Raw genomic sequence first — 27,199 nt, forward strand, 5'->3', positions numbered from 1 at the left:
TCTGCTTTTGTAACTCCATTTCATATGCAACCAAAATAGGCAATGCATTTTTGTATTAAGTGACTGAAGGAAGTGTCTCATGCGCTGGCTCTGTCCTCTGCCTGTGCTGAAGGATGCTTTGTCATCCTGTTGCTGCACTTAGAGAGATAAAAAAAAAAAAAAAACTCCAGCTACTTTCCACCAGTTCTATTAAAATTTTAATTATTAACTATATTTTATGAGCAGACCCCAAAACCTTAATGCGGCTGCAAGCAGTGCAGGGTCACGTTTTCTTTGCATAGCATGACTCAGTGTGTTCACTTTGTTAATTCGAATGAATTATATTATTGTAAATAAACCAACCGAATACACATTAATTAACGAATTTATTAAGTTATTTCAGTGAGAGAAAACAACGAACTGAAATGACTTTCCTGCTGATGTGCTTGAATAATTAATTTTTAGCGGCGCGTGAATTTGAAGGCTAAATTCTGTGCGCGTGGCAGCATTTTGGAATCTTTAGAACAAACTAAAAAAAAGTCACGTTTTATTTATGACGGCCATTCTGCGCGTTATTTACAGTCAAACGGGGCGTGAAAGCACCGCTGCCGCCATTGGCGCCTTTCTCCTCTCGCGCTCGGTGCTAAAATAAACGGGTGACGTCAGTCCCGGGTATTCAGTCGGTCCTCCGCCTCCGCCCTTTCCTGCGCCGCCATGAGGAGTTCAACGTGACCGCCGCCGAGTACAACCGGCCACAACAAACCGAGCCGCAGCACGAGAGAGCCATGAGCGGCTGCACGTGGAGCGCGGTGTGAAGTAACGGCGCGACGGTTCCCGCGCATCTGTTACTATTGTGTAACTATGACAACGATGCCGCGCTCGCTCGTGTGCCGGCGTCATGTCGGGGGAATTTTGTTAATGAACGCTTGCATTATATCGGTGGAGCGACAGGTGCTCTGGACGTTATTCGTTTGACGTCCGTTTCTTTCTAGAAGCTTCTATTCGCTGCACGCGCACATCCAGAGCAACATAAAGCGACACGATCCTTTATGCGAACACGGTTTACGTTGAGAGGAGTATATATATATATATATATATATATATATATATATATATATATATATATATATATATATATATAAACCAAAATATTTATTATTTATACAAATATATTTTAAGTATGTATTTCACTTAAAGCAATTGGTTGTATGCCATTTTAATTATACGTACATAAATGTATTTATATTTCACAGACATTTCTTTTAATGGCGTTGTTATGTCATCATTACTATAGATGAATAAGTCGGAATTTTCGTCGGCGAATAAATCTTTTGGTGCTGTTTTTATTTTTGAAGGTTGGGTAGTCTACATAAAATACTCTGAACGCTTTGTCTGCATCTATATCATATGCTTTGAAGTCAATCCAGGATAAGGCGCTCATAACACACGTCCCTGAGACGAGCTGTTATCGTGCGCCGAGAGAGAGAGAGAGAGAGAGAGAGAGAGAGAGAGAGGGAGGAGAGGAGGCAGCATGGTGGTACACGGGACACGGGAAGGCGGGCGGTCTGCTGTAAATGGGTTGAGCTCTGAAAGCGCCGTCACACACGTGAGGCTCATGTGACTGGAGCTCGAGACGTGTCTGCAGTCACAGGGTTTATTTAACACGTACTTCAAATCCACCCACATACACTCATTTAACCAGCACCGGAGCCGACGAACGCCTCCTGCATCTCCACCTCACAACAACATCACTTCTGCGTCCTAGTTTTGAGACACCTATCTGGAACCAAAACTACTTTATTCGAGGAAAATACACGTGGACTTTTATGAGAGAGTAACGGATCTGCTTTTATTTTTATATATACGTATATATAATTTTTTTTTTTTTGGAAAAATAAATCTACCCTATTCATACATCAGTAAGATATATTAATAGGGTAAAATGGAAAGGATTACCAGTGCTCAGCCTCCTCCGTGTATGGCCAAACACGCCTCGCTGGATATCTCTGACATGCAAGGGTAAGTCGGTCTCTAGTTGTTGCGTATTAATGCCTCCGAAAGATTTCCGGGGAGCTAGATCTCTTACAGGCTGTATTTTATGATATTTTATAGAATGGACTTTCCCATGTATGTGTACAAGCCCCGGCGGGGAATGAAGCGCAGTGAGGACAGCAAGGTACGAAATGCGCAATTACGCGCAAATATGATTGCGCACACTTTTACTTGGCACTTCTGTTCGGTACAAGTCTCTTTTAGCGTTTTGAACGAGATTTATAATGCACTCCTTTAATTTCTGTAGTTTTGGTCTGTTACTGTTGTTTTTTTCGCATTAAAATTAATACAACATTTTTTATAACTAACCCCCAGGATACATACAAATTGCCTCACCGATTGATCGAGAAGAAAAGGAGAGACAGAATAAACGAGTGCATCGCGCAGTTGAAGGATTTGCTGCCCGAACACCTTAAACTCACTGTAAGTAATATGGGAGTGGATCGGCTCACCTCACTTTGTTGTAGTATAAAGCGCCACCTGCTTGTTGATCATGAATAAATCATGTTTGTCCTGCATTTGGATTAGTCACCTCCCGTAATGTGCCTGATATACATTTTTAATACATACAACCTGTAAACTTTCGGCACTCCATATAGCGAATCTGACTTTAGTTTAATTATTCACGCATCAACAAAGCGTGTTAGATTGTCTATCTGTTGTTGGAATATCTGAATATTACTCGCACGCACACGTGCACGAACTGGTGAGCGGGAGGAGTGTCTCCGCTCCTTTTCTGCTGCAGGTTTGTCCTCTCTGAGCCGCTGCAGAGAGCGTTACATAAGAAAGATCAACATGCTTATCTGGGTTCTTCCTGTTTTAGACTCTGGGACACTTGGAGAAGGCCGTTGTGTTGGAGCTCACGCTCAAGCATGTGAAAGCTCTTAACAACCTGCTGGAGCAGCAGCAGCAGAAGATCATTTCCTTGCAGAATGGAATGCAAATCGGTGAGTTTTCGATCATACAAAAGGAGCGGCGCACGTAAAGTGTGACTGCGCTGCAGGAAGCTGGCCTTGCTGAACTTTTCACCTCCCCTCCCCATTTGTTTGTTTTTCGAGTGCATTACAAAATAAAGAAATTGAGACACACTTGCGCAATGCATTGAATCCTCTGTGGGACTGTTGTGAAGGAAAATGTTGGCGTGGTTTCTAACACTTACGGCTTTCTTGCAGGTGAACAGGGCAATGGGCACTCAGAAAACAGCGAGGAGATGTTCCGTTCCGGGTTCCACTTGTGTGCCAAGGAGGTTCTTCAATTCTTGGCCAATCAGGAGACCGTGCATGACCTGACACCTGCCCACATAATCAACCACCTTCAAAAAGTGGCGTCTGAGTTCATTCAAAGCCCACCAAGTCCTCGTCTAGAGGAGCCCACTCCCAAAGCTCCAGAAAGCAGGGAGAAACCTGCAAGCCCACAGCCTAAAGCGGCAGAGGGTCACGCCAAAAACTGCGTGCCCGTCATTCAAAGGACTTATCCCCACAGCAGTGAGCAAAGCGGGAGCGATACGGATACCGACAGCGGCTACGGGGGCGAGCTCGAGAAGCGCGAACTGAAAGCCCAACGGTCGGTCTACTACGGCAAAGATGCGGGAGATCTCAAGCACAGCAGCAACATTAAAGAGGAGCTGGACGAGCCACAGGCCAAGCGGCAGAGGTCCGACTCTTCGGAAGATGAATCTCTGTCAGGGCCCGAAATAGTGGGCGGCCACAGCCCCTATATGAGCTTTTCTCCACACCAGCCCCTTTGCATGCCCTTCTACCTCTTTCCACATGGAGCAGCCGCCGCATACTTGCCCATGTTGGAGAAGTGTTGGTACCCCGGAGGCATGCCCGTATTGTACCAAGGCCTCAGTGGCTCCCCGGCAGGCATGTCCCCCGAGAAACTCCCCTCATCCCTGGTCATGTCGTCAAGAGTGGGTTCCCCCGTCACCACCCCGACCTCCATGGACTCTCCTGCGCTCCTGCAGGCCCTGAAACAAGTTCCCCCATTAAACCTGGAAACCAAAGACTGAGGACCCACTTTGGGTTCTGCGATAGCCCGCTCTCCGAATGTCTTGGTCTTGAGAGTGGACTTCCTGCTGAATAAGCTCCCGAAGAGGGTTCGGTTGAAAGGGGGGCGCGAAGGCAAAGTTCAAAGACACGCCCCTCAAGCTTGGCAAACAGCTGTTCTGATTCCTCTCAGACGTACGTACGACGGCCTCCCTCCAAATGCGGAGACACACTCATAGACTCTCACAACACTCTTATCAACTCCCTCCACAACCAGCAGGCAAACACCCAGAGATGGAACGGTCCGCTTGGACACAGACGGGTAAAGGAGGCCTCGTGCACAGCACTGTGAGACACTGTGAAGAAGGTCAAAACGAGGACAGTGAGCTCTGTCCTTGGAGAAAAAAGGACCTGGGGTGGGCGAAGAGGCTGCTCTCTGCACTTAACGCCGAATGTTTGTCGAAAACAATAACCCAGAATGTGACGTGCAGACGGTCCCCCAACGACAAAGACCTTGCCCTTTGCACAAGCACCTTTTCATTTGTTGAATGTAAATGAAAAAGTCATTTTTTCTAATAAAACATCACCCCTGTAGATGCTGCTTTTTCGGACATTTCTCTGTGCCGTGGATGCTTGCTCAGGAAGCTCCACTCTCTTCTGCTTCTGTGACTGCTTTAACCGATAAGAACCGTCCGTTTAGACTAGAATGCTACCAAATAAACGTCTTTGCTTTGGATGACCTGAGTCTCAGGCCCCGAGTTCCCCTGCATAAAAGAGGACGCCATCGACTCCCGAGACGTGACGCTCGTGTAAATACGGGAGTGATGTAACCGTGGCTCCACTGTAGCTTTTGAGTTTGTCATCCATTCGTGCACGTAGGTGAAGTTGTTGTGCGGTAACTGCGTTGTGTAATTATTTTTGTTTATACTACTTGTACATCTGTATTTTTGATACGTGACCCACACATATATGTTCATGACTTTTAGACAGCCGAGAGCTGTATGCCATGAGATTGTGTACATAGCTTTGGACCTAGACTCGATCTGCATCATGTTCTGTGTTCATTTCTGGTCATATTAGGACAGATCTTGGTTCATGCTGTTGCCTTTACTTGTTTAAAGCAGTAAACATGATGGCAGATATCTACATTTTTAATCCTGGATCCTAAATAGAAGCAAGAGAAAGTGAATGTAACGTTAAAAACAATATATTAGTTTTGTATAGGAAGAGGTACTTACTTTTTATTTTGGGACCTAAGAGAAGGTTGCTTGATGTATATATTTTGTCTAAAAAAGTATTGTTGACATACACATTAAAAAAAAAGTATTAATAAAGTTTTTTTTTCCTGTGGAAATCATGCCTGTCTGAGTCTGTGTTTGAGAGCTCGAACATGTTTAGCTGAAAAAACAAACTCACTGTTTTTCCCATCACAGTTCGTCCTTATGTAACACTTACATAACCCATAAACTTGCTGTCTATGCAAATCCTTTAGACAAACACTATGATAAGAGTCGGGTTACAAATATTCCAGACTCACACCTCGTAACTAAAGTCCGCGCATTTGCGATAAGGCTTTTGGCGCACTTTTTTTCTACAAAAGACTTGTAGAACCCAAAGCAGAGAGCACGGTTGATTATCATTACAGGATTTGCAACCGAGTTACGTTTCCTAGATGAATCACGTCCCCCCCTTCTAATGCTCGCTAGCTGCTGAATTAGGCTAAGACTCCCCGCGTGTCTGGCTGTGTGCTCGATCCAGAGCAGGCTTCTCACATGTAGAGACACACGGTAGGCCGCATGGCCAGGCACATGCCGCACCTCCAGCGCACAACAGCGGTATTATACGTTGGTCGTAAATGATTAATATCTAGAAATATAATTAGTTACTGTCATTTAAAAAATAAAAATAAAAAAAAAAAATATATATGTATATTTGGGGACGTTATGCATTCTTATCAGCAGGCTGTAAAATGAGCTATTAACTATGTATTGCACCAAAGCAGGACGAGAACAGTTAAATAGAAAAGTTTTTTGTTTCTTCGCCGATGTGCGGAGCTCGTGAATGAACGAATTCATTAATTATTTAATTAAGTAAAAGGAAGTGGCCGCATTACAAACAAACAAAAACAACTCTATAAAAACAGGCAGTGCAACTGTAATGCTGTATAAATATAACATTATATATGTATATATATATATATATATATATATATATATATATATATATATATATATATATATATATATATATATATATATATATATATATATATATATATATATATATATATATATATATATATATATATATAAAGTGGACAATTTTGCAACTGCATGTCAACTAGCCATTGGAGCGCTAGTAGGCTGCCTGCTTAATATCTGCTAAATACACTTTGTTTTGATGGGTCCACAACATACTATCAGTCCACTTATTCCACTAAAACTGAACTTACCCTGACAATCTCGTCTTTTAGTTGCTAGATAGCTGACATGTAGTTGCAAAGTTACTTACAGTTAGGGAAATGTCTTAAGTGGACTATCAAAATAAAGCATAACCCAAAACGCGTGATGTGAATTACAGATCTGCTTGCAGCAACAAGTACGAGGACTCGTCTTTCTATTTCAAAGCTTTTAGCGCTCTCGTGTGGACCATCGGTGAACTGCAATTAATGTCAAACGCGTTGATAAAGCTCAAAATTTGTATTGTCCGAAAGACGCTTTGTGTCATCTTTTTTTCTTTCTTCCTTCATATTTGTATACTCGAATGTTTTTCCAATATTTTAATATTCAACTGTCAGAGCTTTGTACATTTTTAAGTAATAAAAAACTGAAATTATTAAATTGCATAAATACACAATCCCTCACCTGAGTACCTCAGAAGAAGCACCTTTACAGCCTCAAGCAAAGTCTTGCACATCTAGCATTTGCACAAGCACCGTTCTTCACCTCTGTCAGGTTGGATGGGAGCAGGCTTAGTAAGGGGAGCATTTTTTAGGTTTCTCCAGAAATATTTGGTTAATTTCTAGCTCAGGCTGTGGGTGGCCCACTTAATGACATTCAAATAGTCTATAAGCCACTCTTGCTGTCTGTTTAGGGTCATAGATTGCCCAGTCTGTGGTTCTGAATGCTCCGAACTAGGCTTTCTTTAAAGTTATCTCTATATTTTAGTGCACTCTGTACCTCGGTCCCTGTCGCTGAAAAACATCCCCACAGCATGAGGCTATTACCACCATACTTTACTGTTGGGATGGTAATCTGTTTCCTTTAAACATGATGCTTGGAATTGAGGATACATGCTTCTGTGAACCTTCAGTGCATCAGAATTTTTGTGCGTTAACATTTATAAGAAAAATCAATGTTCCTGAGATAAATGTTTGTCCTAACTTATACTTATGCAATGAAATAATTTATTTGTTTATTTTATCTTTAATACATTTTCAAATATGTTAAAAGCACGTTATTTGGGTGTAGATTGATGTGGACACGCACACACACACACACAGACACACACACACACACACACACACACACACACACACACACACACACACACACACACACACACAAACACAAACATAACAAAATATCTTTCTTTGTGTTCTGCAAAACAGAAATTTAGAACTACTTTATTTTTTTTCTGAACTATTCTTTTAAGTAGCCTACACAGAATAGACACATTATTGGATAACTGTTTTATTTCTTATTTAGCTTCGTGTATATGCTTTATTTTTATTAGCTAACAGTTTTTTTCCCTCCCCCAGCCATTGTACATGTTTTTTTTTTCTTTAAGTTCAAGGCAAACATTCCAACTCGAAATTTGCCGTATTTATTAATTTGATTATAAATGTAGACTTTCTTGTTATGCAACCAATACAATGTTTACCGACCACGTATGTATGTCGTATGCATGCAATCGTATATGTAGCCCAGCAATTTGAATCGAGCGCTGGCGGACTTTTATTCTGAAATATGCGCGCGCCGGTCCGCGCCATGATCCTTTACTGCGCGGCGCGTTTATTGCGCGTCATTTGTTGTCACCTGACCTCAGCCGCTTCCTCTTTCTCCTCGACTCCTCCAGCAGGAACAGATCTGCCCCATCAGAGTTCACTCATTCGGCAGCGCAGAGATGTTGGCCCTCATCCACCGGCTCCTGGACTGGTTCAGGTCCCTCTTCTGGAAAGAGGAGATGGAGCTAACGCTGGTGGGACTACAGTACTCTGGAAAAACCACTTTTGTCAACGTAATTGCTGTAAGTCTGCTTTCATTCCTCACAGTTTGAACACTTGTCATGTCATTGCCTGCTGGGGTGGAGAACAGATGCTTTAAAACCTGTTTATGCCAGTAACGTGCTCTTATTAGTCTGGGCGTGATGTTTCCCATGGATTGCTTGAGGTTTTAGCTTATATGTGAAATATGAAGTGCAATGAATTACCGGGTTTGATGACTTTAATGACTTTTAGGGGTGGAGATGCCACTGGTGTGTTTTAGCTCTTAAGTCAAATGTATTTAGTTTAATACATAAAACCAATGTAATATAATGATCATCAAATACAAAATTGATAATTTAGTGGCGGGTGTGTTTTCTGTCTGCCTTCATAGATTGTTTTCAGAAATGATGACATGATAACCTCCCCTTTATGGATGTGCCATGCACTTGTCACTTATGAGTATTATCTACATGTCAGTGCGGGTTCGTTGCGCCTTTTTTAGTATCTAAAGTTTCTGGGTTCTATGCTTGGAGCGCCAATAGAGTTGTGAAATCCACAGATTAGCCTTAAAATAAACCTCAGTGTGACCCATATACCCATAGGTCTCAGAGTACAGCAGCCTGGATCTGTTATTAGGCAAAGTGCCCGAGTGCAAGCGACTGTCCCAGTGGGGGTTCTCGAATCATGAGAGTTGCCTCTCGTAGTTGCTCCTGCAATGCAGCACGAAGACTTTACCAACCCAGGGCTTCTGACTACTCTACGTCAGGATTTGAAATTGAATTCAAAAGGGGAAAAGTGAAACTCTTTGCAGGTGTTATTCTAGTTTCGGGCGAATGATTTGTGGGTCACGTTAAAACATCATTTGATTCGTTCTGCATTTGTGACTTGCTTAAGAACTGTTACTCTCTATTTTTTCCACTCATAAATGCAAACTGGTTACGTTTGCACAGCTAATACATGCATGTAGAAAGCGTGTTTTATTATGATTTTTGAACCGCAAACCGCATGAAATGGAGAAGTAGTCTATTACAAGAGATGCAGCAAAAAATTAACGCTTTAATGTGATTCAGTGCTTTGAAGAAGCAGATCAACATGCAGTTACATAGTTGCAATTGTTTTGTGATACAGCCATGAAGTTGGATTTTTATCCTCAACATAAGGAGAGATCTCATTTAATGGTTTGGCTTAGTTATAATCATGTTTTTAAAAGGAACTATGTAAAAAGTATTCATTTTTTTTTTATTTTTTTTATTTTTTCATTTTTGAAATCCGCACTGTTGAAAGGATCAATTGTAATTTAATCTGTTGCATAATTTGAAACTTTCAGTCTTGTTTTACCAAAAACTCTCATTATTATTATTATTATTATTATTATTATTATTATTATTATTATTATTATTATTGTTGTTGTTGTTGTTAAAATTTCAATTTAAATTAAAATGTTATTAAAAGTTGTTTGGATTAAAAAACAGCATTTTAACTTTGACTTCCTCTGCGAGACATGAGACTAGACTTTTTGTTAACTTTTGCAACGACGCGTGGGTTTGTTTTATTTGTGTGAGTGAAATGATCTGCATGTTTCTTTTGCCGTAGTCCGGTCAGTTCAATGAAGACATGATTCCTACGGTCGGCTTCAACATGAGGAAAGTCACTAAAGGCAATGTTACGATAAAAGTAAGTCTCATCTACGCAGATCATTCTTCTGCCACAAGGAAAGTACTATAGGTTTCATTGCCAGTGCCTGCCATCGTGTCCACTTGTCATGTTTTTGCATAGATTTGGGATATAGGAGGGCAGCCACGGTTCAGAAGCATGTGGGAGCGATACTGCCGGGGTGTCAATGCCATCGTGTGAGTACAGCGTCTGCTTTATTTCATTACCCTCTGGAATACTTGATTCTGATCAGTCAGTGCCAGCGGTTAGATATATTTGCACAATGACCATTTTAAGTGCACCTAGAAGCTAGATAAGAGAGAGAATTTATAATTGGATGTATTGCATTTTAGCTAAATATTGTTTGCTAGTAAGTCTGTTGAAATAAGGTTATTATGATTGTATAGCAATAATAAATGAATATTCACTACTGTTCAAAAGTTTGAGGTTGGTAAGATTTTATATAATCAAGACTGTATTTATTTGATCAAAAAAACTGTTAAAAAAAAAAAAAAAAAAAGTATATTTTGTACTATTATTACAATTTAAATAAACATTTAAATTATTTATTCCTGTGATCGAAGTAGAATTTTCAGTATCATTACTGAAGTATCGGAAAATGTAATACATTTTTTTTTTTTTTTTAAAGTAGTGTTGTCAAATGATTAATCATGATTAATTGCATCCAAAATAAAGGTTTTCATGTACATAATATATGTGTGTGTACTGTGTATTATGTATATATAAATACACAGTATATATATTGAAAATATTTACATATATAATTCATATATAAATATAATTCATAAATCATAAAATATAATTTTCTCATATATATATATATATATATATAGTTAAACAAAAACTGTCACTTTCATATCATTTAATCCATCTTTGCTGAATAAAATGATTAAATAATTTTTTCATTTATTTATTTTTTTATCTTCAGTCTATTAAATTATAGCCCATAATAAATAAATAAAGAGACCTGGTTTCAGACAGTCTCCGTTCTGTTGCTTTGTAATATATTATTTTTCTTTACATTTTTTTACATGATGGACGACTGCATTAAGGACTCTGTTGGTGTTTTCAGGTATATGGTTGACGCTGCAGATCGTGAAAAGGTCGAAGCCTCGAGAAACGAGCTACACAACTTATTAGACAAACCACAGCTGCAAGGCATTCCTGTAAGAAGAGACCTTATTATATCCTCCGTGCTGTTAATAGAGGCCTGTCTTTTATTAATACTACGTGTTGTTTTATTACAATATAAAATCAAGCCTAGCCTTTTCCAGATCCTTCCCCACTGCTGTGTTGTATTTACCGAGCATGACTAAGCTCCTGTGGTCCGAGTTGTCCTCACCGGGGGCATTATAGGTCTTATCTTCAGCAGAGAAATCAGCACAGAGGAAACGGATCGCTCATTGATTGTCTGTCTGTAGAGAGTGATGGGACATTTGGCTAGGGGCGTCCAATAAGCGAACAATTTGAAAAGACAGCTTTAGTACTGTCTAATGTAAAAGCAACACCCAATGACGTAGATCTTGGAAGCAAAAGTGTGAAACGTGCTGTTTAAACATAAAAAGGTTTAAGAGCGTTCAAGAATTGCTCTTCATCGTCTACAGGTACTTGTGCTTGGCAACAAAAGAGACCTCCCCAGCGCCCTAGACGAGAAACAATTGATCGAAAAGATGTAAGACTTTTCTTTTTCTTTTTTAATGCAGTTGGATGACCACACCCAGATCTTTAAAAGAGTTCATGTGAGGCCACTCTGGAAAAAAAACCAAAATAATTTTTTTTTTCTTTTCCCCCAGGAACCTGTCCGCCATTCAAGACCGAGAGATCTGCTGCTACTCCATTTCATGCAAAGAGAAAGACAACATAGGTGAGAGTATATAAAACCGTGACGTTCGGTCGGTTAAAACCTGCTAGCAGTCGCGTAGCGTAGACCCCTAGCATTGTGGCGGTAAACACTGCTCACTTTCAGAAAGGGTTGAAATCTGGTTTTATGGTATTGAATGTCACAAGCGAATTATTTTAATTGGTGTTGAAATCCTTTTTATTGGGTATCATCTTAATTTTTGAAGACTTGAAAAGCCGGTGCTGGGATTTCTTGTAAAAAGTAAGACAACATTGTGTTTAAAAAGAAGAAAGGTTTATTTACTTCAGTGGCTAATACTGAATCGAATCGCTCATGAGCCTCCTCTCACGGTACAGCGTCTGAGATTTCATCTTGAGTTCATCTCGCCGGAGAACCTGTCCGTTTGCATTTATTCAGTTTAGAAGCTTTATAAGCGTCGGATTAAGAAAGAAAAGCCAATATGCTTTCCTGGGAAGCAGCTGTTCCCAAACAATGACAAATATTTGAAAAATCATTGAAAAAATCAGGTTAAATACGTAATACAATAATATTATCATAACTTATATACTTTATGAATTATATAAAATGCCTGCAGAGGGCGCCAAAGGTCTGACTAATAATTATGATCTAATCCTCATGAAATCAGCCTCATTGTGTTTATACCTTATCATACAGGCTATTCTAACTCAAAGTCTACTTTTTAATAAAGATTGAAAGAGTTCTTGGAATCTTAAATGTGGTGGAGTTTATTTTCAGCCTAACATTTTACCTGTGGCATGATTTTTTTTATTTTATATTAAATTTGAAGATGATTTTGAACAAAATACGGAAGAACCACATTTTTTTGTAGGTCACTTTTTTTTTTTTAATTGCTTGGTTGATCCGTAATCTGTTGAGCAGTGTTTTGTCCTATTTGTACTTTAAGCTACAGTGTATAATATTTTAATCACTTTCGAACTGCTTTCATACGGCCCGATGTTTTGAAAGCACCACAGAGTAAAAGAAATCCACGTATGTGTGCTTTAGAGAAGCTCTGAAGTGAATCGAAACCTGATTGTTCTTCTCTTGCTTCTTCAGACATCACACTGCAGTGGTTGATCCAGCATTCAAAGTCTCGGAGAAGCTGAAAGCAGACCCCGTCCTGCCTCTGTTCCAGCTCCCAGCTCAGCTCAGCGCTCTTCAAACCGGCCGGCCCTTCCTGTGAGCAGTGACGCAGTCCCTCGAAGACGCATCTGTCTGTCTCATTACACACAGTAAAGCTTCTTTATGGTTGCTCTCATTTAGGCAGTTTTTTGGCTGAATTTATTATTTTTTTTTTATGGTAAACCTTGTATCGGGAATTTGCCTTCCTGTCCTGTGAAATAAGTTTGTGTTATTGTTTGGGGTTTTCTTTTGTTCTGCTTAGTTTATCGTTTGCTTGTTTTTTTTTTTTTGTATAATTTTGTATAATTTATTGCGGTAAATAATTTTTTTTAGAACATTTGAATATCTAGTATTTTACATTTTTTAAATGTACACAAATTTTCAAAAGTTTGAGGTCAGAAATATTTTTATTTATTTATCAGTTTTTTTTTAATAATACTTATTTAAAAAAAAAAAAACCCATGCATTAAATTGATTAAAAGTGACAGTAAAGAAATTAAATGCTCGTAACTTGAACCTTCTGTTCTGCAAAGAATAAAATACAATATGTCATAAGAATATAATATCTACAAATAAGTAACGTTTAAAATAAGAAATGCAGTAAATCAGCATATTAAAAAGATTTCCGAAGGATCATGTGAGACAGAAGACTAGATTAATGATGCTAAAAAATGTAATTGAAACTGTAACAATATTTAACAATATTACTGTATTTTTTTTGCTCAAATAATATTTGCTGAGCATAAGACTCTTTTCAAAAAGTCAAGACCCCAAACGTTTGAACAGTAGCGTGCATTGATGCTTTTCCTTTATCGACGTAAACTCAGTACCCCCTCTCCAAACCTCAACTGTTTGTGAAATAATATTTTATATTATTTGTTGAAATGCAGCTGGATGACTAGACATTTACCGATATCTGCCTTTCAGTGCATCTGGACGTTCTCCTAGCTGACGCTCCTATTATTAATGTTCACGAGTCGAGATGATTTTTAAAAAGCGTCCTGTTTGAGATCCCCTTCACGGCTCTCGGGTCTCCTTACAATAACAAAGCCCGGTTTGTTAATATTCATGACCCCGCAGCTCCTTGAGCACGAAACATCTCAACTCTGAAGGAGATCCCGTGTATGTGAGTGTGGACTGCATGCCGTTGATGGAGGTCATGGCGTTTACAGGAATTAGTGAGCATTGAGTCAAGTGCCTTTTGAAGACACTCGCATGTTCAAAGCCCAGAATAGATATGCTGTTTTATGCAAACGCATATAGCTAATCTAAACTTTCCGTAGGTGCCATTATTACATCATCACTAATTATTGCATTGATGGGTTAATCACACATTCATTAATTATGCATATGCTAGGACCACTATAATTACATAATTAACCTGTTGACTTTTTTTTTTTTTTCTTTCTTTCTTTTTTTTGACCAAGCCCCTAAATGCTGCAAAGTTCTTCTTCCCGTCTTGTAAAGATTAGTTTTACGTCTAAAACAACATTGCAGACACCTGCTATTTATGCTGTATCATCACCGACTCGCCATTGGCTGCACACGTCAGCGGTTTTCCCACAAATCATTGCTTTAAGACCGAGATGAATGGACTTTCTGTTCTTGCGTCTTTAATCTACCTCGGCGGGTGTCGTGAGCTAACAGAGAGTTGCGCACCGTACTGAGAGAGATCTTAAAATTGAATAATCCAATCCAACATGTGCTTATGTTGTTTTATGAAGCGGTCCTAAAGATTTCTTCATGTCTGTGTTGCTACTTGTGTACTATATTTGGCGAATCTGACGAAAAAAAAAAAAATCTAAGGCTTAACCCTGAGAACAAAGGTTTTTGTTTGACTGTGAATGTGTAAAAAAATCTAAAATGTATGAGAAAATGACATATTAGCTGTTCTGACTTTTAAAGGCCTCCTAGGTGCGTTGGTTGGTTCAGCATTAAAGGCGCAGTATGTAATATTGACAGTACGTAGATGTCAAAGGCATCCAAAAATGACTGGCTATAGCATTGTTTTTCGGAGAAACGGCTATGTAAACATAACACGTTTCATAAATATCTACAAACGTAGCCCGGTAGACAGGGCTTAGCTTAAGCCAGGATTAGGTCATAGTTCAGTTAAGACATTGAAGTAGAAACTTTATGAACTTGCCTTAGAAAAAAGGCATTACTGGTGTTTATCTTGAGACAAAACAAAGGTGCTGACATGTTCAGTGCAAGTTTCTTCCAAACGGCTCACACTTACATTTAGCCTAGTACTAGGCTTAAGCCTTGTCTGTGAAACTGATAATGTTATTTGATTTTTTTTTTGCTTTAGAAGAGTCAAAAACCTCATAACAAAAATTGATAATTTTATGTATTTTATCAAGATTGATTTGTTTAACCTCTTTATATAAAGGGTTTTAATATATGCTACATAGTATTTTTTATTTTTTTTTTCTTTAGCTTTCCTTCCTCTGTATTCAAATCACCTCTCTCAAATGGTTGCCCAAAATCTCACTTTGTTATTAATTTTTACAGGACATATTAATGGCCTTGTTACAGTATCGTGATTTATGATCGTCTTGACATTGCTGAGACATTACTGCAGCCTTGTAACAGAAGAATTTCTCATTTCTCCCTTCCTCCATGCATTTCTTCACTCATTATTTCAGACGTGATGTGTGTTGTTGGTTCCGCTCACCTAAATGCAGCAGGTCTGTGGCCAAAGCTTGTTTCCTCATGTGATAATCTCTGTGCCGCCTTCAAACACTATACAGGATGACGTCTCTACTTCATGTGACTATGCACACATGAAAAATCAATGGATCTGTTGCTGACTTTGTATATAAGTAAATGTGAAACTTTGTTTGTTTTGCAGAGTGCTCTTATTTGTGTCTCTTGCATTATTTTGTTTTGTGATCGCTCAATAAATTGTTTTTTTTAGAGTGGCTCGGTTTATGCGTTGCTATTTGGCACTTTTTCTAAAATAATGTACTTAGAAATGTATGTCACAAAATGCCTATTATTTACTCAATTTCTCCCTCGCATGTTTACAATTGTGAAGAAAAAATGTACACAAATGGAAGTATAAAAATAAGTGACAATTAATACTTGCCATATATAATGTGCATATTATAGCAAAACTAATTTCATAGTATATATCATATATATAAGTTGTTATTATTCTTTAAGAGCTTAATACAATGTCTGAAACGCTTTGGTTAAAATTCCTCCAAGGCCCTGTAAAATACACGTTTTTTTTTTTTTTTAACATGGCATTGCATGTCTCTTTAAATGATAATGAGCTACTGTTTACTCCGCCCCACTCGGGGGCGTGTCACAAGGCACCTAAAATATCCATATATGGTAGTAGGTGGTCTTATTCAAATAGCTAGCTATCCACTTTGAAACTGGATGACTTTTTTTTTGGTAACCTGTTAGATTCATTTATATGATGTGTACGTGTGCAGCAGTTTACCTTTGCTGTTTGTGTTTAATATATATACATTATTTTTATAATATGGGTTTGTGGGTAATCCCCTGGCAATATTTGGTTTTATATTAATTATTCAACCTTTAATGTTAATAACAAAAATAATAAAACGGACTGTCTGTATTTTTTCAGCTTTTCGGAACAGGTAGACACCACAAAAACCTAAATTAATGCGAATAAAAAACCTTAGACTGCTAGTGTAGCTGCAAAGCGGTAAACACAGGTGATATTTATTGACTATAATAATTAATTAATATCATGCAAATTTATTTATTTAGTATTTTTTTTAGAACATACCATAACATTTACTCAAAAAAATTAATACAAAACAAAACAAAAAAAACTCCGAGTAGTTTATTTCCTGGTCTCCAGGGGGTTCTTGCAGTCTGTCGAGAGACCACGTGATAGCAGCAGCGAGCCGCAGAGCTGCATTTACGTTTGAGTGCGTTTCAAACCAGGTGCGTGTCAGTTTTGAAACGTAATTCACATCCTAAAACCTGATCTTTTATCTGGTATCTGATAATATAGTTTTTATATCAGCTAGCTAACTGTTGTGATGCTTGAAGGATCTTTACAGCACCGTTTTGTGTAACGACTTCACGCCTCTTACACTGGTAAGTTCACTCAAGAAAAAAACGCCATTAAAATGTGTCAGTAATTATGCATTTTGAGCAATTTCTAGCCAGAATATATTGTTATCTGAATATATATATATATATATATATATATATATATATATATATATATATATATATATATATATATATATATATAATTATGACTGATTGAAATGAATTACTTTTCATGTGGAAAAGCTAGAACACACACACTATTCAATTCCATGATTTTCTGTAGGCCTTGGCTACAGCATCTTGTCTTTGGCAGGTCTTAAAATTTGGAAAATAAATCCCCAGATGAGCAAAAACACAAGACGTATTGCACCGTGTAATAATATTTTTTTTTAACAAAAATAAAGCCAAAATAGAAAAGCTATGTGTGACTATGTTACCCACCTGTTAGGATAGGAGTTAAGAGGGTAATTAACAGTCAGGCACTGCAGACACCTTCGATTAACTGATCATCAGCAAGCCTGAGCACCTCTATAAAAGCAGGAGGTCTGGAGCCTTTAGGTGTGCGTTAGCACAATGACGAGGAGGTAAAACGTCAGCAATGACCTTAGAGAAGCAAATGCTGTTGCCACCCCAAATTCAGACCAGATCAGACCATGTAACTTCACCTCAGGCTCCACAGGCCTCCGTTAACATCTTAAATGATTAAATTCGTGACAGTGATATTAGAAAAATATCTCATGCTTGGAAAGCTTGCCAGAGGACATCTTCTTCTAGCTAAAAAACATGCCAGCACATTTTAAAATTGCAAAGTGGCATCTGAACAAACCGCAAGTCTTCTAGAACAATGTCCTTTGAACAGATGAGACCACAGTGGAGATGTTTGGTCGTAATGCACAGCAAGAAGTTTGGTGACAACTTAAAGAACACATCAGCACAAAGAAGTCACACGTGCTGCTGATTTTGGTTTGTTTTTATAGCCACTGGATACCAAGTATTTTAAAAGTCTCTCATATATATATATATATATATATATATATATATATATATATATATATATATATATATATATATATATATCAAAAAACAAGTATTCTGATTTTTATTCTGATTTTTAACTAGTATTTTAGAGTCTCCATATAACGTACATATATATATATATATATATATATATATATATATATATATATATATATATATATATATATATATATATATATATATGTATGAGACTCTAAAATACTAGTTATATCCACTATTCGCCACTTACTCTAAATGTAATAAAATCAGAATAATACTTGTGTTTTGATGTTTGCATAGTTATTTTTGGTTAATAATATTTCATTCACGTTACTTGTCTGGTATTAATGAAGCGCGCATGTCGAGGCCTGGCGTCTAAGTGCCAATTTAAACCCTGTATACATAAGAACTATATAAGAGCTTTCCTGCCAATATTCAAGACATGGTTACAGCCTTGTATCTATGTGTGGTTATGGCATGTATCGGTTGCTTCAACCAAGCGAAACGTTGACCCCTTGCTCTGGACGGTTCCCAAACACTCCGGACCAGCCGTCAGCGTGAGCAACGAGCTCTGCATGTAACGTTCACGTGTCGCATTGACATTTGTGGCTCAAATCAAAACTACAGCTGGTCTTATTTAAAAACCGACTCACTGTATCATGCCAGACTTTAGTGTAGGGATATAAAACAACAGGCTTTCACATGACCCCAGCCAAATCGAGCCCTGCCTTTCATTCAACACAATAAAACATTCGAAGGAACATTCGAATTTCATGCATTAAGTCTTATAAATCAAGAAGGGGTTTTGCGAGGTTGTTTTCGGTCCGGAGGCAAGTACCTGGCTGCAGTTCTGCGGCCTCCTGACACCAAACAGGACTTCGTATCCATTCATTATGTCAAAACTTATAAATGTCTAAAACAAACACCTACTTTGGACCGCGTTCTACATCGCAACCCCCTGAGGTTTTTTAAAATGAAGTACTAGATTTGGACGATATTGAATATTTCGGTAAAGAAATATCTTGGGGGGCGTGCACAGTAATGTTTTGAGAGCAAATTATGGCTTCCTTTATGTTGACATAACAACATTTTTATGGTTTTGACCTCTGCGCTGAATTGTAGAGGATAAGTGCAGGGGTAAATGCTCTTTACCTTATACAGGTAAAGCAGACTTACTTTAAAGACAAGCACGTTTTTTTGCACACATCTGGACTTTTACCAACCCCCGGAGAGCAACAAGGAACATTAAAATAAAACTCGCACTAATTAATCCCATTTAGTTGAGTACTAATGAACAGCTGGTGGGATTTGTGTTGTGGTGGTGAGGTAGTAAAGCTGTGGATGGGTCCAGGTGTTTGTTGATGAGGTGTGTGTGTGTGTGTGTGTGGACTCTGCATGTTGTAGTAAGTGGAATGATTACAGGCTCAGTCCTGTATGAGTTTATTCAGGGTCATGTGTTTGGCCTTTAGTCAGAAACAGATGCACACAGGTTATTATGACCGTTATCGGCTAGCATTGCGGTAATTGCTGTTTTTTTAATGCTAAAGTTTTTGAATTCAATTGATTCATCCCAGATTTGATGCAGCGGATGTCTGTTTATTCAGTCGCCGTTGAATAGTTTTTCCGTAATATACATTTGTGAAATGCGTAGAGTAGGATAATTCTGTTAATAAGAAGATATCACACTATATTTGAAATGTCTAACATTCAGCACACTGAAACTCCCACAATGACTGTGCTCTAATATATAATGTGTTCATATTGTTCTTTCTTTAATTATTATATTCTAGTATTGTTAATAATATTTTTTTGGTAGACTTTTTGTTCTTTTTGTACTTTTTAGTTTAATTATTTAATATTCTTAGTAGTATTCATTAATGTTTTACATTTGTTTTATGGACTTTGTATTTTGTTCTTAAAAGTTTTTTTTTTATATTAATAATCCAGTTTTCATTCATTTAAATGTTATGCTTGTATTTAATGTCTTTTGTCTTTATTTTGTCTAGTCATTTTCATATCCTTTTAATACTATTATGTCTTTTTATTTTGATTTCCAATAAATATGCCAAATTATTTACACTTAAAAAAAAAAAAAAGTGAAAGGTATGCTTTTACACCATATTTATTCCTATGCCTGCTGCTTATGCCTACATAAATTTTCCATTTTAGTATGTAAATAATGCAATCCAGGACCTTTGCCAGTGGGATTTTTGATGAGTTTACAGTGTAACGAGGTCCTGTAAAAGCTGTTCACCGCACAGTATGCTATATTTGACAATTCTTTTCTAAATATAGCCATTTAATTAATTTGTAATCAACCGCAACTTTGATATACAAAAAAACACAGATGAGCGATTTTAATACTGGCAGAGAATAGTCTCTGATTGGCCTCACGACTGTTAAAATATTAGCAGTTATTTGTGTCCCGACTCGCATACAGCAAGCAACACACTCGCTTAATCACACACACACTTAAACATTTAAGTGGAGTTTATCAGTACTAGAGCAGAAGTCTGCAGGAAGACTGACAGCTCTCTGACAGGAAGCTGACGGTGATAGGAATAAATGGGAGAGGTGCTCTCACGCCCCAGGCTTGTCACCATGCCTGAGGCCTGTGATAATAAGACAGCGCTGCCCTCTCAGGGTGTCAGATTATGGAGCGTTTCCCCTGGAAGGGAACTATGGAGAGAGAACGTGGCCTACGCAATTAGACACATCAGTGCTGCAGGTCTTTTCAAAAGTCTTATCTGAGAGTTTGGCAAAGTTTAATTGCTGGAATACAGAATCAAAGCCTTATAGGGACCGGGAAGAAAAAGGTTTCTTAACACACACCTTAATTTCCTTCAAACAATGTCAAAAGCTTTGTTTATCGAGCAGTTTAGGCATTTGTTCGTCTCAAACGGTTGTTGTTTTGGGTCGTCATGTTCTGAATTAAAAGTGGTGCGGTTTATACCGGCGCCACACGAAAGTTTATTCAGAGCGTTATTTTATCTCTGCGTGCTCATCCCTCTCCCCATCTCTTTGAGAAAAATGATTTCACTTTAACCTCCAGACAACGTAATGAGCGAATGAATCACACTTTTTTTTTATTCGGCGCTGTGATTTCTCACTCTTTGCTTGAGCGGCGCGGCGGAGCTGAAAGCTCTCACCTCTGCTGCCAGAACTTGAAGTGCTCAGAGTCCCTGCAAATTGTCTCTCATCCTCTCGTTTATCTGCTTGGGGAGAAAAGCCCCCATATCTCTCGTCGCCTGTTAACACGGACACGATGTTCCTCTTCAGAGCACTCCAAATGGAGCTGTGATACGTTCATCCGACAGGAGCTGAGAGAGAGAGTCCTCTGACGCTTCACTGACATTCACGGCTGCTGCTTGTTTTGACCTCTCACGCATCTATTCATATTCCATTATAACTTTGACTTCTTTCTACCGAGAGAGAAAATAGAAAACGTTTATTAATAATTAAAACTAGCCAATTCAGCGTAATTCTCGAACATTATGGTCGAACCACTGACGTCACATGGACTTTAAATGATGTTCTTACTACCTTTCCGGGCCTTGAATGTGTTAGTCGCGTTGCTTTTGGGTCTAAGAGCTCTCAGATTTCATCAAAAAGATTTGTGTGTTCTGAAGATTTAGAAAGACATGAGGAAGCAATTAATGACTAAATTTTTTTTTTAGGTCAGCTATCCCTTTAAATCATGATATTTGAGGTAAATAATCAACATTTGTGATAAATTGTTAACATTATTATCCATCCATCCATCCTTGCATTACTAGAAAATAGCTAGGGGCGTTTTCTAAGTAAACCTGCATTATTCCTGTCAGATCAGACTGAGGTGAGTAACCTCATCCTAATGTTTCAAAATGAAAAATTTCATCATAAGTCACTTACCCCCATGTCGTTCCAAACCCGTAAAAACGTAATTAAAGACATTTTGGACATTTTGGACACTTTGAACTGGGAGGCTTGTGACTGCCAATTGAAGTAAAATACACTGTAAAGGTCTAAAAAAGTATGAAAAACATTGCTGAATACTCCGACTGTCATCAGTGGTTCAACCGTAACGTTATGAAGCGAAGAGAATACTTTTTGTATGGAAATAAAACAAAAACAATAACTTTATTGTATGATTCGGCACCGTAACGTCACTGCACGGAATGTCGTGAAAGCATTAGGATGGGCTTTTTCCACTGTTGTTTTGCATCTCAAAACTTTGTACTAAGAACATTAAGGCAGTGACATTGTGTACTTTTCCATAAATTACAAATTAAAGATGTTATTTTTATAGGGAAGTTACATAAGGAAGGAGTTAATGGGGAAACGGATGGTGTCACGTCAGTGGTCAGGCCAAGAACGCTGCTGGCATAAAAACCGAAATTTTCCTATTTATTGTGTTAATGCAATTTAATTCTAAATCTTTGGCCTCATTGAACCTGTGATTTGAACCTGCGAGTTTTACCAGCTGTTTAAGCATCTGGCCCCATCTGAGATCGGGGAACACCATATTAGAAGCTTAATTCCACGCTAATTTGTTTATGCATACCATACCATACCATACCTGCTTCAAAGAAGGGACGTAAGTTGCCGCATTGTGACAGTATAGTTTTAGGTATACAGGCTTTGATTTTCATCCCTGACAAGGCCTCAGTAAATAATTGTTAGGTCTGGAGCTAGGAGTTGATTTGGGACCTGATAGCGTGTCAGTGTTCATCTTGCTGCTGTGAATGCAATTACGAAACATCTGGTTTGAAGCAAAAGCAACGGGAAAACTTGCCTTCCAGCTGAGGCCCAACTTACAACATGGTGTGAATGTGACAACTAAGAAAAAATATGCATATATAGATGAATTTTTAGACCCTAAATTCAGATTGTGCCGCTTTAAGACTTACTTGAAAGTCATGTGTATGAAATATCGTGCAGGCCTTTAGATATGTCCCCGTAGATGTGAAATCTCCAAACGTTTGGAGTCAGTGAGCTAGCATCTACCTGTGATGTTTACTTAACACTTCGCCATTTCTTACCTTCGAAGGCAACAGTGTGCGCCAAGCATTTAATTTTTTGTTCCAACTTTTGTAGGAAAGCTCCCGAGTCTTTCACATACAACAAACCACTTTGGGTTTAGAACTGATAACTTTCTCAAGGTCGTTTAGCGACCTTTAGCCGTTTCCGCTCGTTCTGTAGTGTGTGCGTTCATGCCTGTCTATCGCTGCTTCACTCTTTCTATCTGCCCAACACTTTTCATTAAAAGTCATAGGTTTGGCTCTGGGGGCACTGAACAAATGGGAAAAGGAAATACATTTTCTTTCCTTCCAGATATTTCGAAAGTACCTTATATTTACATATAGATTGAGTATTTATCAGGAAAGCAGCGGTGAGGACAGGTTCTCTTGTAGCTCATTTTCTAAGGCCTTGTTGGATTTACGTATTTTTATATGTGCTCAATATGTAGGTTGAACGGCTGTAATTATTTGAACGGGATGTCTATATTATTTGAAATCGTAACAAAGCGTAAGGTTATGGGAGTCTGAACTTGTATGTCAATCGTAAAGATGGAGGAATCATCGTTATAAGCATGTATTCATTAGCTATTCGTTTGTTTTGAGTTGGTCCATGACAAAATCAGTTAACCATTTAGCAGCAAAGCCATTAGCAGGACGAGTTCTTTTCGGTTTTTGCCTTCAATTCTGCATAGTCATCTTTCCCCCATCAGTTGATTGCATTGATACTGGGTCATAGGGAGTGGTTTTAGACACCATATTTGTGAATAGATGACCCCCATGTTTGCTGAGTTTTTGAAAAAAAGGACAATAGGACAGCCTGTGGCTCTGTTCTGGAATTCTTGAGTCTTTGTTTTGGTCATTTGTCAGGTGTTGGAAGCATCTGAAGAATTTGAAGTTTTTATGTCATGTTGCGGTCGCTAGAAAATGACAATAGCTGCAGTTTCTTCTGTTGATTGGAAAAGTGAAGCAAGAAGAACTGTGGCCTTCAAACAATTTCAGGCGTCATTTCAACATTAATATTATTTTTAAATAACAATAAAACACTCTCTCCAAGTTTATTTACATATTCTATTTACACAGTGTATCTGGTGTCATTTTTATAAACTACAGTAAAATTACAGCAAAATTACTATAATTACATAATAAAAACTGCATAAATTAAAGTAGCTATAATATAGTATAGGGTGATGGTAGATCCTGTTATAGTGATGGTAATTTTTATTTTTATTTTTACTATAATCTCATTAATTTTTTACAGTAAAATAACTGGATTATTTTATTTTTAAATTAATTAATTAATTTCCTTTTTTAAAATAGTTTGGTCTCAAGGTTAAATAAGGTACTACTTTAACCATGGTATATTTGTGGAAGATAAATATCAAATTAACTCGATCAACTACAACTGTGCTTATTTTTTAAATAATCAACAAAATCCTTGTTTCTAATTAATGAATAATTGAAAACTCATTATCTGTGTTAAGGTATGTTCTGTATGACGTTCTCCCATAATTATCAACACTGAAACACAAGTTGTTTGCTTAGCGCCTGTTAAACAATTAAATGGTGATCAAGGGCTCGTTCGGCTGTTGTTACAGTTGGCAAACTTTCCCCCAAAAGCGCTGCGCTATGTTGATCAAACATTACCCAGCACAGCTTTCTGCTTTTTCTGAAAACACCTCTGCGTTGTTCCGCTTCTGCTGCTTTTCTGCAGCCGTGTGGCATAAAAGCGCTTTTTGCAAATTGAAATAATGGTTAATTATCTGGATTGGTAACAGATGCAGCGGTCACCGCAGCGTCCCTGGTTCTCGAGACCACAGTGAAGAAAGAAAATATACATTTGCCCCGCATTGCGGGCCACCTGACTGCTGTTGAACATTTACCGTTCGAAATGACGCACTGTTTTGACAGACAAGAGAAGGAGAGGGAGGGAAACTTATACGCGTGAAATGCATAGCCGTATTCATCGCTATCAGATTTAATAATGCACGATGCACTTTTTGCTCCTGTGTTAATATTCCTGGTTCCCACGTCAAATGTTTAACGGGCCGTTCATTAGTTTCAGCAGGTTTCCACCCAGCCAATTCAATTTGGAAGTTGAACTTTTTTTCCAAATTACACCTTTATGCTGTCATTTCTGTCAAAGAGTGCTGGATGAAAGATCGCCTTGTTTGCTTTATAATTAGCAAAGAATTTGACCATAAATGGAAAATAAAATCATTTATAAAGGAAAGGATAGCAATTAAAGCTGCAGAAAGTGTTTGGGTCTAGTTAAAAATAGTTCATAGTTCAATGGAGTCATTTAAATGTCATTTAAATGCTTCCCTGAAGCTTTCCATGAGGTATTTAGGATATGAGATTGTGATGACTGATGCAGGGAAATGTGGCTGTAGTCATCCCAACGTAATATCGGGCATGTAAAGGCAGAAAAAAATATTTTCGTTTTTGTGGTGTGCATGTCTGTTCACAAAAATTGTAAAACAAGATCAAAATGATTCTGTTAAAGGGGTCATGAACCCTGTTCTGTTCTCTTAGGCCCCCTTATAATGTTATCAACATTTTTACATAATAAAAAATCATAATTTAGAAGTAATAGGTTATTTTCTGTCTTGTTTTTATTCTTTATATACTTGTTTGAATACACACGGCAGATTGTAGACTGTAAACGTCCACTGCTATGATTGGCTAATAGTTGCGTATGATTGAGAGCCCACATCCTTCATAGATGGATGCTGCTGAGATTTAGGTTAAAAATACATAAGTACACAGTACATATCAAACGATTTATAAAAACAGACAAAGCAATAGTGACAGGGTTGCCAGGTTTTCACAACAAGTCCCTACTAATTGCTACTCAGTTTTAGGGGTTGTCACCTACGCATTTTTTTTGACAGGGCTCCCCTGGTTCCAGGGGCTGAATATCAGTGTTAATGTACCCCAACTCCACAGGAAAAACACAGACTTGACAACGCTGAGTAGTGATCACGTAATGAAAACAGCTAATCCTGTGCTGAATTGTGTCTTGTTTGTAAATGAATCTGCAGTAAAATGAATTGAGCAAAGGACGTACTGACATAGTCTGGAAATTTATTAAACTTCATTAAATTCATCCACTTTTTCGGTACAGTAGGATCAAAAGGAAGGCAAGGAAAATATAGTGTTTTTCCACAGCTTGGCACCTGTTGTGTTCAGAAACATCTTTATTGTTTGATTTCTGTGTAGAACTTCATTGGCCTCTCTCTCATTATTTACCCACTATATGCAGAAATTGGTGGGCAGGGCTTAACAGGCAATGATGTCGAATCTGTGGGTGGGGCTAAAAAGGCAACGTAGAAGTGGGCGTGTTTAGCCACTCTATTACATCATAAAGCGGCACATTCCACAATCTATCATTTTGGCAGACTGACTTCAATATAAGCTGTTTTAGACTAACTGAATAGTGATGTTCTGTGACCTCATAAATATCAAGGGAATTTAGATTTCTCAGTTCATGGCCCCTTTAATATCATAACCTATAATTCTATGCTATTTTATTCTGTGCAAATTTGTGTGAATTTGTAAAACCTCACTCTGCCGTCAGCAACTGAGCGATCAGTTAAGGGCTGAGCTTTGTACATACTTTTTTTCATCCTTTTTAATACATTGCTTGGAAAGGTGAAGCAAAAGAAAAAAAAAATCGAATTAATTCTGTTGCCCCAAATCTTGTATATTTAAATCTGTCTTTATTTCTTTTGAACTACTTTTAACAAATGACTTTTATCACCCATTTAAACACTGCTACTCAATGTTGGAGCGTGTACCATGGATTAAACAATCAGCATGACATTTGACTGAAAAAAAAAATGAATGTAATTATTTTTATTATGTATATATATATATTAGTTTTATATGCTAATTAAATATTTAATTTATGTTTAAGTTATTTATGGTCGCAATAAATGAATAAATATCTTTCAAGCACGTGTAAAAATCCTTGCTCTTTGTCATAATCTGACGTCTCTAACTGAATAGAAGTTTTCAGTCGCTTTTGTTGAAAATATTCGAAGAATTCTAACACGGGCAATGGCAAAGATGCGAATGAAAATGCATCAAAAAACGCGCAGAGCCGAGACCTCCGCTCATCATGGTGGGTGTCACTGTGGAATGTCAGTATGATAACCACGTCCTCGGTGGCCCAAATATCCCTCCTCTCCTTCATTGTCTCTCCTCATCCTTGTCCTTCACTCTCAAGACCTCCTTTTCCCCCCATTGTTGGTGTCCT

At 38.0% G+C, this 27,199-nt stretch overlaps 2 protein-coding genes and 1 long non-coding RNA gene across 3 annotated transcripts in view; all 3 read left to right on the forward strand.

Moving 5' to 3' along the window:
• The first annotated feature begins 1,839 nt into the window (after positions 1 to 1,839).
• bhlhe40 (basic helix-loop-helix family, member e40) lies at positions 1,840 to 4,613 on the forward strand. Its single transcript, XM_043252368.1, has 5 exons — positions 1,840 to 1,998; positions 2,092 to 2,155; positions 2,347 to 2,454; positions 2,855 to 2,978; positions 3,204 to 4,613. Exons 1-5 carry the CDS (start codon positions 1,922 to 1,924, stop codon positions 4,040 to 4,042), a joined length of 1,212 nt encoding a protein of 403 aa, XP_043108303.1. The 5' UTR covers positions 1,840 to 1,921; the 3' UTR covers positions 4,043 to 4,613.
• A 3,449-nt stretch (positions 4,614 to 8,062) lies between these two features.
• arl8bb (ADP-ribosylation factor-like 8Bb) lies at positions 8,063 to 13,220 on the forward strand. Its single transcript, XM_043251547.1, has 7 exons — positions 8,063 to 8,267; positions 9,820 to 9,900; positions 10,003 to 10,076; positions 10,973 to 11,066; positions 11,505 to 11,572; positions 11,694 to 11,764; positions 12,818 to 13,220. The coding sequence occupies exons 1-7, from the start codon at positions 8,145 to 8,147 to the stop codon at positions 12,865 to 12,867; spliced, it is 561 nt and encodes a 186-aa protein (XP_043107482.1). The 5' UTR covers positions 8,063 to 8,144; the 3' UTR covers positions 12,868 to 13,220.
• Positions 13,221 to 16,743: 3,523 nt separating this feature from the next.
• The window catches only part of LOC122354434, a 38,096-nt gene continuing 27,640 nt past the window's right edge, over positions 16,744 to 27,199 (forward strand). The window contains exons 1-2 of the long non-coding RNA XR_006252107.1: positions 16,744 to 16,810; positions 16,893 to 16,966. This is a non-coding gene — a long non-coding RNA (uncharacterized LOC122354434). The remainder of the gene's footprint in view (positions 16,811 to 16,892; positions 16,967 to 27,199) is intronic.

This window comes from Puntigrus tetrazona, chromosome 11, assembly GCF_018831695.1.
Source record: "Puntigrus tetrazona isolate hp1 chromosome 11, ASM1883169v1, whole genome shotgun sequence".
NCBI lineage: Eukaryota > Metazoa > Chordata > Actinopteri > Cypriniformes > Cyprinidae > Puntigrus > Puntigrus tetrazona.